Source organism: Triticum dicoccoides, chromosome 1A, assembly GCF_002162155.2.
Source record: "Triticum dicoccoides isolate Atlit2015 ecotype Zavitan chromosome 1A, WEW_v2.0, whole genome shotgun sequence".
Taxonomy (NCBI): Eukaryota; Viridiplantae; Streptophyta; class Magnoliopsida; order Poales; family Poaceae; genus Triticum; species Triticum dicoccoides.
This window is the reverse complement of record NC_041380.1, coordinates 369843426-369855466: the sequence shown is the minus strand read 5'-3', so window position 1 is coordinate 369855466 and position 12041 is coordinate 369843426. Positions and strand designations below refer to the sequence as shown.

Here is a 12041-nt window from a genome sequence, read left to right as displayed (position 1 = left end):
AAAGATACTTTGCCATGTGAACGAGGAGCCTTTCTTCGGTCCAGCTCGCAGGATATTGCCATCCGGATAGTATTTTGCACCTAAAACCTGTGCACACAAAGAGTCAGGATTGTGGATCAGTCGCCAGCACTGCTTTGCTAACATAGCAAGGTTAAAGCTATGAAGGTCTCTGAATCCCATTCCTCCCTTCTTCTTTGATACACACATCTTCCACCATGCAAAACAATGCATTTTCCTTTTTTCCTCTCCATTCCCCCACCAGAAGCTCGATATTTCATCAGTGATTGCTTTGCAAATTCCTTTCGGTAGTTTAAAAACAAACATAGCATATGATGGAATTGCCTGAGCTACCGCTTTGAGAAGGATTTCTTTACCTTGAACTGGTAGGAATTTTTCCTTCCAACCCTTTAGCCTTTGACACACTCTGTCAACAAGATGTTGGAAGCAATCACTTCTGTCAACACCCACAATTGTTGGTAATCCCAAATACCTGTCAGACAGCGCTTCAGTTAATATATTCAGTACTCCACAAACAGCCTCTCTTTCACTAACTCTGGTATTAGGACTAAAAAATACACTAGATTTAGGTGTACTTACTCGCTATCCCGAGCTCTCACAATATGTATCTAGAACTCTCTTCAAAGTGCTTGCATTTTGCACCATGGCTCTCATAAGAATTAGAGAGTCATCTGCAAACAAAAGGTGGGATATTGAAGGTGCGTTCCATGCCACTTTTATTCTTTCTCCCTGTCTTAGACCTCTAGTTGGTATAAACTCATATGTCTCTGTATCATTAAATCTGATATGATATTTAACAGAAGAGACACACTCCATAATTAGCTCAATCCATTGTGCATGAAACCCCAATCTCATCATCATCTGTCTCAAAAATTCCCACTCTACTCTGTCATATGCTTTTAGCATGTCAAGTTTAACTGCACAAATCCCATTCGACCCATGTGTTCTCTTCTTTATGGAATGAAAGCACTCATAGGCAATAAGCACATTATCAGTGATCAATCTACCTGGTACAAAAGCACTCTGTGTAGGAGAGATCAACTCAGGCAGAATTTTCTTCAACCTATTCGCCAACATTTTTGAGATAATTTTATACACCACATTGCATAAACTAATGGGTCTAAACATAGTGATTAACTCTGGGCTGTCAACTTGAGGTATTAGCACCACATTAGTGTCATTCCATCCATTAGGGATTTTCCTGTTATTTATAGCTTGTAGCACTTCATCTGTTAATTCCTCTCCAACGATATGCCAAAACGTTTGAAGAATATGGCATGAAGCCCATCGGGGCCAGGTGCTTTCATATCTCCTATTTGAAACAACGCTTTTTTACTTCTTCCCTCGTGTATGGGGCAACCAGGAGGTCATTCATTTGCCCCGTGACTATGGATTTTACTGTATTCAGTAAAGATTCATCAATCAGCCCTGCCTCCGATGGAAATAGATTCTGGAAGTAATCAAAGATCAGGGGCTTGAGGTTATCATTCCCCTCAACCCATGCATTATTATTATTATCTTTCAATCTCTTGATCAAGTTACGACGTCGACGGGCCGAAGCAAACTGATGAAAAAATTTGGTATTACGGTCACCGCGACGAAGCCACTTTGCATGTCCCCATTGGGCCCAGTAAATCTCCTCTTGCTCTAAGAGATTTTCAATTTTGAACGTCAAATCCTGCTGTTTTACACGTGCCTCAACATCATATGGCTCTCTCATCAGTGCCTCTAATTCCTGCTGCGCTGTTTTTAGTCTGGCTCGAGGGCCCTTCAGAATTTTCCTGTCCCATTGATGAAGATCTTTATGTACCGCTGCTAGTTTCTCGCTAGCCGAGGGACAAAGCCCCCTGACGACTGCCTTTTGCCACGCCGTTCGCACTACTTCCTCCACCAACTCTTCTTCTAGCCATCTTGCCTCAAATTTCCTTCCTGATCGACGCCGTGGGCCTGCGACACCCGTCAGATATTCAGTATCCAAACAGATAGGTTTGTGATCCGACTTACCCATATCCAGGTTTACAAGACCACACAACGGGTGCATCTCCATCCATCCCGGATTTGAAACTGGTCGATCCAATCTTTCTCGCAACCCTCCTCTAAAGAAGGTAAATTTGTCACCATGGTATCCAATATCCTCTAAAGAGCAGTCTGTCAGGGCGTCTTGGAATGCTTTGAGCCTGGACTGCTGCCGCTGGGCTCCTCCTTCCTTTTCTGACGACAGTAGTATTTCGTTAAAGTCCCCAATAACCACCCACGGCAAGTTAGAGTGGGCATGAAGATCTCAGATCAGCTGGTATGTTTTGTTCTTATTATCCCAGCTTGGTTCTCCATACAGACCCGTAAGCCTCCATACTCTACCATCTGCTTCTTCCACCGAAACATCAATGCAATTAAACGTATTAGTCCGGGAGTAGATCCTCACCTCCTTCTTCCAGACTAACAGTAATCCTCCGCTTCTACCATCAAGACAGGGTACCACAATCCTATGGTCCATCCTCAGTTTCCTCATTATCTCTTCTGCCTTAGTCTCGTCCAAATACGTTTCAGACAGGAAAAACGCATCCGGATTATTCCGCCTCTGGATGTCCAGAAGCGATCTAACTGTCGGGGCCCCGAGCAAACCCCGACAGTTCCAGCTAATAAGTTTCATTGCTCTCGGCGACCCTCCCCGGAGGAGGACGCCGCTGATTGTTCTGTCGACACTGACATATTGGCCTTCAGCCTTTTGTTATCATGTATCTTTTGAGGGGTACTCATGAGGGTTTTATCAATTCGTTTTAAGATTGAGATGGCTGAAAATAGCAAATATTTTGCTTAGTAACTAGATTTTTCTTTGCGGAAACTAACTAGATTTCATCGGCAAGATATTTTCTCCCAAATAATTAGTAGCATTAGATTCACGATAAAATATATTTTCATCATATATCTATTTGGTTTCACAAACATATTTTTGCACAAACTCAGTTAAAATTTGAGATAATTTAACTCTTCAATAAAGTTGGAAGTACACTCTTTAAAGGACGGATGGAGTACATGTAGGTGGATCCCGACCCTTGCCGGCTGGAGGGCTCCGTTTTTACATGTGTCTTCAACTTTTGTTAGGATTTGTGTCCTGCTCAGGAAGACGAGACAGCGGCGGCTCCTTAAAGATGGAATAAGGTTCTCCGCGCTTAGCCCCCGTTCCGGTGGTGTGTCTAGCATCGTCGGTAGGCGTGTGGAGGTGTGTCTCCAGCGGATCTATCCTTGGTGAATTTGCTTGGATCTGGTTGTAGTTCGTCTATGTTTGTGTTTTTTCAGGATGGATCCTATTGATCTACGTCACTCTTCATCAGCGACGGCTGTTGTTCTGTTGCGCTGGTCCTATGAGACCTTAGCACGACGACTTCCCGATTGTCTACTACAACCAGTTTTGTTCGATTCTGATGAAGGAGGGGTGATGACGACGGCGCCCTTCGGCTCACTTCAGTGCTTGTAGTCGTCATTAGGTGGTCTACGGACCTGGATGTAATTTTTATTATTTCTGATATTCGTTGTATTGTTATGATTGACAATGAATAGGTTGAAACTTTTATAAAAAAAAGAGGGAGTACATGTAAATGTCCTTTGCTTTCCATCCTAATATATCGACACGCTTCTCGACAAAAAAAAGTTGGAGCCAACGCATTATGATGTTTGTCTCTTCGACCACGCCAACTCAAGGCCAACATTATACTAGTATATGTATGGCGCATATGACTGAAACCTCAAGGTAAGCCATTCTCGAAAAAAAAACTCAAGATAAGCTGGTGCTGTTAGTCGGGTCTAGTAGTAGCATTTTCTTAATGTAACCTAGCTCATACGGTGGCGCAGAAGATCCTTTGCCGGCCAAAATGGCGCGCACTGCTCTCCTCGCCTCGCTGTATAATAACTTGCCAGCAGGCACCAAACCGGTCGATTAACCGATCCAACTGAACTGAACCGATTCCATTCCATATCTCCACTCCAAATCCAAGAAGCCTCGCGGTCGCGTACGTTCGTTCCCACCGCCAGCACGCACGCCATGACCGACGCCCCCGCCGTCGACGTGGAGAAGGCCGGAGCGCCGGCTGGAGGGGCCCCCGAAGGCTCCGGCGGAGGAGGCGCGGTGGGCGCGATCGTCGGGCGCTGGCGGCGGCAGGACCTCCTGGACAAATCCGGGTCGGCGCTGCGGGCGGCGGCGTGGGCGTTCTCCCTGCTCGCCTTCCTCGTCATGGTCGCCAACGAGCACGGCGACTGGAAGCAGTTCGACCACTACGAGGAGTACAGGTGCGCCATGCCAACTCCGGCGCACTTCATTGACCCCCCGCACGCTGGCGGTGGTTGCGTACTTGCGTGGCGTGTGAGCGTAATCAACTAACGTTTGGTGCGTACGTGTCGGCGGCTGGCTCGTCAGGTACATCGTCGCGGTGGGGCTGCTGGCGTTCATCTACACCACGCTCCAGCTGGTGCGACACGGCGTCCGGCTCAGCGGCGGCCAGGACCTGCAGAGCAAGGTCGGCCTGCTGGTCGATTTCGCCGGGGATCAGGTCAGCAAAGCAACCTAGGCGTTTTGGCATATCTGCCCTGGTGAATTCTGCCTCGGCAATTCTTGTTGCTTCTCTCTGGCATTTGTCTCAGACAAGTGTCACCATTGTCTCCAAGGGGATCAGAGCATAAGCAAAATTACTTGAACAATAGGAATAGGAAAAGCAAAAGATACTGGTAATTTTGGTTTCCCGAAAATTCTAGATGCGTGGTAGAGTATATTGCTCATTGAGGGTTTTGAGTTGGTGGTCAATTTGGTGGATGTGAAGCTGTGTGATGCATAGCACGTCGTCAGGGACAATTGTTATAGCGTACAGATAGAGATAGGTGGATTATTATTATCAGTCGCGCAAGCTGTTGTGTGCTGGAATTCTAGCCCATTTCTTCAGCTAATTTATTGTACTCGTACATGACCTAAATGCATCCACATGGCACTTCCACTTCATATCATTCCTTACATCTGGATCAGAACAACCAAGTCAATCCCCTCAAAAAAAAAAAACAAGTCAACACGCATATGTTGCCTTAGAGCAACTCTAGCAGACCCCACAAAATCACGACCCGCATAAATGTTTTACGGGCTGAGGAAAACGGATTATAAAGGTCGATTTTAGCTGCGGCCGAACAGAACCCGTATAATCAATCAGTAAAAAAGAATATTTTCTAAATATAACATCTTCTTCCTCACGTCCTTCCCATCTCGACCTTCGTTCTCTCGGCGTGTGCGCGTCCTGCCTCCGCGACCGTCTTCTTGTGCTCGCCATCGAGTGCGACCGGGCCGGGGCCAGCAGCAGTGCCGACTGCAGCATCAGACAGCGGCACCACGCGGGCGGAGGCCAAGGCCGCCGGGGCAGCGCGGGCGGAGGCCGAACTCCTCCATTCGCTAGCTACACGCGCATCCATTGAGCTGCTAGCTATAGCTAGCTAGCTGATCCATTCGAATCGATTCGGTTGGCTAGCTAGCTAGCTAGCTCCTCATGGAGAGAACCGCAGGCCGGCGCGGCGGACGGCCGGCGGGCGTGGCAGTAAGGGGCGGCGTTGCGGCCGGGGCGTGCACAGGCGGCCGGGGACGGACGGGAGCAAGCCATGAAGTTTTCGCTGGCAGTTGGACTCCCGCCGATGGTCTTTCACGTATACAGGTCGTCCTAGGGTCCTCTCCGAAATCCTTATTTTCACGGGTTCGGCCAGGATGTTTGCGGTGCCTCTTAAAAATTTTACGGGTCGGGTGGTTTACGAGTTCTATTCTGGACGGTTTTTTCACCTAAAACTGTAAACCGACGGTTATTTTGCAATTTCGTGCTTTTATAGGGTCTGCTAGAGTTGCTCTTATTGAAGCTTAATTGAAAGAATGAAAGTAATTAAGTAGGATATCTATTTTAGTTTATCTATATGGTACCGTTCGTTGTTTGACATTTGTGAAACATAGTGTGAATACAAAACGTCATCCTTTTGAAGATACATACTCAACATTTTAGTGTTTAGTGGGTCCCACTAAACAACATCTATATACAAGTTAGCGGTTTTAAGGGGCTATAATGTCATTCAGCAGCAACCTAGTGTTGATTTAGCTTGCTTTGAGGATGCCACTATTTGCCATGGCCCGTTATTTTAAACTTTATATGCACTATGAATATTCACAATTGCGATGTTGTGATGGTGATCAGCATTCGCTGCATATGTCGTGTGGTGGAACAGATAATGATAGTGTGACACACATTCATTAAAAATCATGGAGTCCTATGCATCCCCCCCTCTCGAAGTAAAACTGGGTTGACTTAAATGCCTACAAAATTCTTAACCGCACTTACCAAAATGGGTTTCTCTTGCTCTTGCAGGTAACGGCGTACCTTCTGATGTCCGCATTGTCCGCTGCGATCCCGATCACAAACCGCATGCGGGAGGGCTCAGACAACGTGTTCACCGACTCGTCCGCTGCCTCGATTAGCATGGCCTTCTTCGCCTTTCTTTGCCTCGCATTCTCAGCTCTCATCTCAGGTTTCAAGTTGTCCAAGCAGACCTACATATGAAGCTTGTGACATATGGGCGAGGTCCGCTTCATCTGTGTCCATTTGGTTCCCTCTTGACGATGTGCAGTCCATTTGGTTCTTCCTGATGTGCAGTCCACCTGAATATATCTTGGGTTTCTTTTGTGCTCCTAACTAATGTCTGCTTCTTTTACGTGCGTGCTTATTTAGGTGTTTATATCATCGCGCCAAAGTATATAATTATGTTCCACGCAAATGAATGAGAGTGTGTGCTCAAATGATTCTTGCCAATCAAGGAATGTGTGTGATGCTGAAATATTCTGTTGCGAAGATTATGTTCATAGCATGTGTGCATCTTTCTTACCCGCTGGAGAGCATACAAGCATATGAGTGCATTTTGCTGTCAATGTTACATTCTAGAAAGTATAAGTAGACAACGTAATCTCGGGCAGTCACTTCAGTCGATGATATGCTCGTGGCGTAAGTTGGCTCGGTGTTTAGCCGGTTATGAAAGAGTAGCCCCACAAAGACTTTGACCTTGTTTGGCGCCTGAGAGGCCAAAATAAAATCTGCATTAGTATGCTAAAGTCTTATTGCATAAGTAGGTTGTATGCATTTTTTCCTTCAGTGCTCCCTGTTCATTAGGGTTTGGCAATGGCTTGATCTAGACACTCCTACTCAAGATGACCTTGGCAACATTAGGGAAACTACGACACCGGTTCCTCTTCCTCGACAAGTAAGCCATTCCGTGTTGCCCACAATCATTTGGAAGATTTGGTATGCCAAAAAATGCGCTCATCTTCTGAAACCAATACTAACACAACTCCGCTACAATCAATAACATAATCAATGACTTCACCACTTGGTCCTACTGGCTTGTGAAAACCGAGTCATAAGGCTGCCGCCAGCTTTTGGCGTCTCCTCACATGTTAATCTTTGCATGTAATCAACTCAGACCATTGGTTGTTTGAGTGATATATTCAGGTGGGGAACACCCTGTCTCGCCCCTTCCTGAAAAGTGGATATGTAATACTTTTAGACCTGCTATGTGACCTTATTGATCAAGTAGGGATATCACCGTGGATCAATCTGAAACCAATGGATAATCAGAAATGATCAGGAAGTTGAAAACTCAAATAAGGAAGTCTCCTCTTTCTCCTGGTTTATTCACATTTTTGTGAAGAAGCCTTATAAGAGTCACATGAATTGTCCGCCTTAGTACATACGTACCTTATACTATTGCTCATGTTATGATTGAGGACACCTCATAGGGCACACTGTTGGTTTACTACTTTTTTGGTGGGCCAATGTGGAAGAAGTTAAGGATCGCCAAAGAACGAAACATGTGAGACAGAAACCAAGACATAGTCAACATCACTAATCCCACTCAAATCTCCTTGTCATAGCCCCTGTGAGCGACACCGAGGCAATTAAATCTAGTTGACATCATTCCAATCTCTTCCATATCCTTTGTTGCCCGCAACAACCAACATCTCTTTGTACGCCTATTTTGGACATCGGTCTATTTGGAGGAGGATGTGCGGGTGGAGTCGTCTAGATTGGATCAAGATAGCCAACCAATAGTGCACCAATGATGTCCATGGCCACCGGCCAAAGCTCCTTCAACCCTCTCAATATCAATGAGTGCACACACTAGTGTTTTGCTGAAGGGACATAATTTCTCCTAAGTGATTTTGGTGTTAATGAAAAAAATTATTAGTGACCTAACCATCTGATTGAGTCGATAAATTGTGAGAGAGCACATTCAAAGACAAGCACACATGGACGGAGAGCCCCCCATTCAAAATGAGGAAAAGAGACGACATCTTATCGATCTTTGATTTGTTTGAGTCAATAGGAAAGCTGTGCTATAAAGAGGGGGTACACCATGGAGATTTGGTGGGAATCAACTCACTGCACTAGCCTATATGCACCCACAACCCATCCCATGGCAAGAGATAACCTACTTTAAAAGCCATGTTATGTTATGTTATGTTTCTAACACACTGTAGCGACCAGACCTCAAACGATCCAATCTCTGTGCTCAGGTGTCATCCCTGGATCAGTAATGCTGACACCACACAGTACTTGAAGGATTTATAACAGAGTAGCAATTACACACTTATTACATCGAGAGTCTCAAAAGAGAACTTATTACAATAAATATGGCTTAAGGCCATCTAATAACGATAACAGCGGAAGGCTTGGAAGATAAGTGAGTCCATCAACTCCAACGGCATCACTGAGTATATGTTGAGATTCACATGATAATCTAGGTACTAGATACTCAAGTTGTCCATAACCGGGGACACGGCTAACCATGATTAGTTTATATACTCTGTAGAGGTTTGCGCACTTTTCCCCACAAGACTCGATCGCCTCCGTTTGATTTCTCACACTACATGGTGTTTGAGAAACGGATGACCGAGACAAAGTCTTTCAAAAGTGCTAGCACCTTACGATCGGGTAGATCGTTACACCTACTTTCCCCTACATCTGCTAGTCTACCACTGTAAGAGTTCGCATAACTTAGTCAACTATGCTAGAGCCCATAGTAGCTTGTGGCTGCACACGGAAGTTTCTAGCATGAATAATCTCATGATCCCTTTGATGCCTGGGTGGCGGTCCAAAAGAAAAACAGGCAATTGCTGGAATACCCAGGTGCCTCAATCCACCCAGATGTGTATTTAAGTTGCCACCTTAGATAAACCATTAATTTAACAATCTCACATCTGTCATGGATACACTCACCAAATCCACATCTACTAGCATAGCATAGCATAATAAGCAAACGTAGAAGTAACTCCCAAAGGTTTGATAATAACAGGTAGTAGGTACTACCTCAACTACTTCCCAAACCCACAATTTAATTAGATCCTAATCATGCAATGTGTGAGGATTGATCTAATGCAATAAAAACTGGGTAGTAGGAGGTATGATCAAAGTGTTACTTGCCTTGCTGATGATCCGCAAAACCTAGCGACTCGAAGTAGCAAGCGGCGCACTCCAGGTACTCTATCGCAAACAAACAAGCATACAATAAGTACTCAACTAATGACCAGGTAAAACTCAAATAAGAAAACTAACCAGAAAGTTCAACTTAAGAACTCCGTTTGGCAAAAAGAATCAAAACGAACGAAGCAACGAAAGACAAACGGCAAAAGAAACAAGCTTCATTTACTATTCTGGATCTAGGGCAATTTTTACAGTGGCAAACACTTGTTTGAGTTGGTTAAACAGAAAGAGGGTTTCGAGACGAAACTCCAGGCGCTTGAATCGCCTGATTCCGTTAAACGAGCAAAAAGTTAGACTAGAACGAAAAACGGATCAGGAATCTCGATTAGAAAAATTACGGATTAAATCCGAGAAAAAGAAAAACGACGAACAGATTAATGAACGAACGTTCGTTATTTGAATCTAATCGAAGAACGCGTTCGTTAAAACGAACGAACGGGCGAACGCTCGCTAAATAAATAAACCGGAAAAATCGATCTATTAAAAAAAACTAAAAAAACCGAAAGAAACCGACGGAAAACCGATCGGTTTTTTAAAAAACCCCGGCGGCCAGATCTACCTTCGGCGGCGGCGGATCCGACGGCGGGCAGGTGGCGGCGCGGGTGGCGCGGGGGCGGCGACGGCGACGCTAGGGTTAGGGTTTGGGGCGGGGGCGCGGCTTGGGGCTGTCGGACCTCGGGCGGCGACTATTTGAAGGCCCGGCCAGGCGGAGTCCTGGCCTGTTACGGCCCAAAATCGGTTCACACTCTTTTTTTTTAAATAGTTACGCTTAGAAAAAAAACAAAAGGAATACTAAATGGACTCCAAAAATCCCGAAATAAATTTTCCCCGGCTTCTAAAATCAAGCCGCACAGGATGAACATTTATTTGGGGCCTAAATGCAATTTTGAAAAACACGCATTTTTCCTAAATTCAAATAAAATAGCAAATAAAATCAAAATAAAATCTTATTTGATTTTTTATTATCCTCAATATTTCTTTATTTTTGGGAAAGTCATTTTATTCCCTCTCTCATATTTGATAATAGAAATAATTGAAGATAAGATAAATAAAATCAAATGATCCTATTTTCAAAATTTGAGAAAACTCAAATATGAAAATAACGAAATCCCCAACTCTCTTCGAGGGTCCTTGAGTTGGGTAGAATTTTCTAGGATCAACCAAAATGCAATAAAATATGATATGCAAATGATGATCTAGTGTATAACATTACAAATTAAAAATTTGGGATGTTACAAACCTACCCCCCTTAAGATGAATCTTGCCCTCGAGATTCGGGTTGGCTAGAAAATAGGTGAGGGTGGTCCTTCAGCAATTCTTCCTCTCGCTCCCAGGTGGCTTCATCCTCCGTGTGGTGGCTCCACTGAACTTTGCAAAACTTGATAACCTTACTGCGGGTGACTCGACTGGCATACTCTAGAATCTTAACTGGTTTCTCCTCATAGGTCAAATCACTGTCCAACTGAATCGCTTCCAGTGGAACTGTAACTCTCGGCGGTATAGCTGCCATCTCTGCGTGGCACTTCTTCAACTGGGAAACGTGGAACACGTCGTGAACTCCTGACAATCCTTCGGGCAATTCCAACTTATAGGCTACTTCTCCCATACGCTCCAGAACTTTGTATGGTCCTACAAAACATGGCGCTAACTTTCCCTTAACTCCAAAGCGCTTAACTCCTCGAAGTGGAGATACTCGAAGATAAGCTCGGTCTCTGACTCCATAAACTGTCTCCTTGCGTTTAGAATCCGTGTAGCTCTTCTGCCTGGACTGAGCTACCTTGAGCCTATCGCGAATCAATTTTACTTTATGTTCAGACTCCTTAATCAGATCCGGTCCAAACAACTGGCGGTCTCCAACTTCGTCCCACGACAACGGGGTCCTGCACCTCCTTCCGTACAAGGCTTCCAAAGGGGCCATCTTCAAACTGGATTGATAACTGTTGTTGTAAGAGAACTCTGCATAAGGCAAATTCTCGTCCCAACTAGATCCATAATCTAGTGCACAAGCTCTCAGCATATCTTCCAAAATCTGATTGACTCTCTCGGTCTGTCCATCTGTCTGCGGATGGAAAGCTATACTAAACTCCAGTCTGGTACCCAAAGTTTCATGCAACTGATTCCAGAACTTTGAGGTAAATTGGGTTCCTCTATCTGATACAATGCTCCTTGGAACACCATGCAAACATACGATTCTGGTCATGTATATCTTTGCCAACTTTGCACTGGTGTAGGTAGTCTTCACTGGGATGAAATGAGCTACCTTTGTCAAACGATCGACTACAACCCAAATCGAGTCATAGCCTGAACGAGTTCTGGGTAAACCTGTAATAAAATCCATGCGTAACTTATCCCACTTCCATTCGGGTATCGGTAATGGCTGTAGCAATCCTGCTGGCTTCTGATGCTCTGCCTTTACTCTCTGACATACATCACAAACTGCTACATACTCCGCAATATCCTTCTTCATTCCGGCCCACCATA

At 44.9% G+C, this 12041-nt stretch overlaps 1 protein-coding gene across 1 annotated transcript; it reads left to right on the top strand.

Moving 5' to 3' along the window:
* Nucleotides 1-3831: 3831 nt before the first annotated feature.
* On the top strand, nucleotides 3832-6886 carry LOC119273994 (CASP-like protein 4B4). Its single transcript, XM_037554831.1, has 3 exons — nucleotides 3832-4302; nucleotides 4430-4562; nucleotides 6396-6886. The coding sequence occupies exons 1-3, from the start codon at nucleotides 4058-4060 to the stop codon at nucleotides 6585-6587; spliced, it is 570 nt and encodes a 189-aa protein (XP_037410728.1). The 5' UTR covers nucleotides 3832-4057; the 3' UTR covers nucleotides 6588-6886.
* Nucleotides 6887-12041: the final 5155 nt, after the last annotated feature.

Excerpts from the sequence above, each read along its gene's own strand:
- LOC119273994 (XM_037554831.1), top strand. The coding sequence starts at position 4,058 with ATGACCGACGCCCCCGCCGTCGACGTGGAGAAGGCCGGAGCGCCGGCT. Across the intron at positions 4,303-4,429 it reads GACCACTACGAGGAGTACAG|GTACATCGTCGCGGTGGGGC; the intron begins GTGCGCCATGCC and ends CTGGCTCGTCAG. Across the intron at positions 4,563-6,395 it reads TCGATTTCGCCGGGGATCAG|GTAACGGCGTACCTTCTGAT; the intron begins GTCAGCAAAGCA and ends TTGCTCTTGCAG.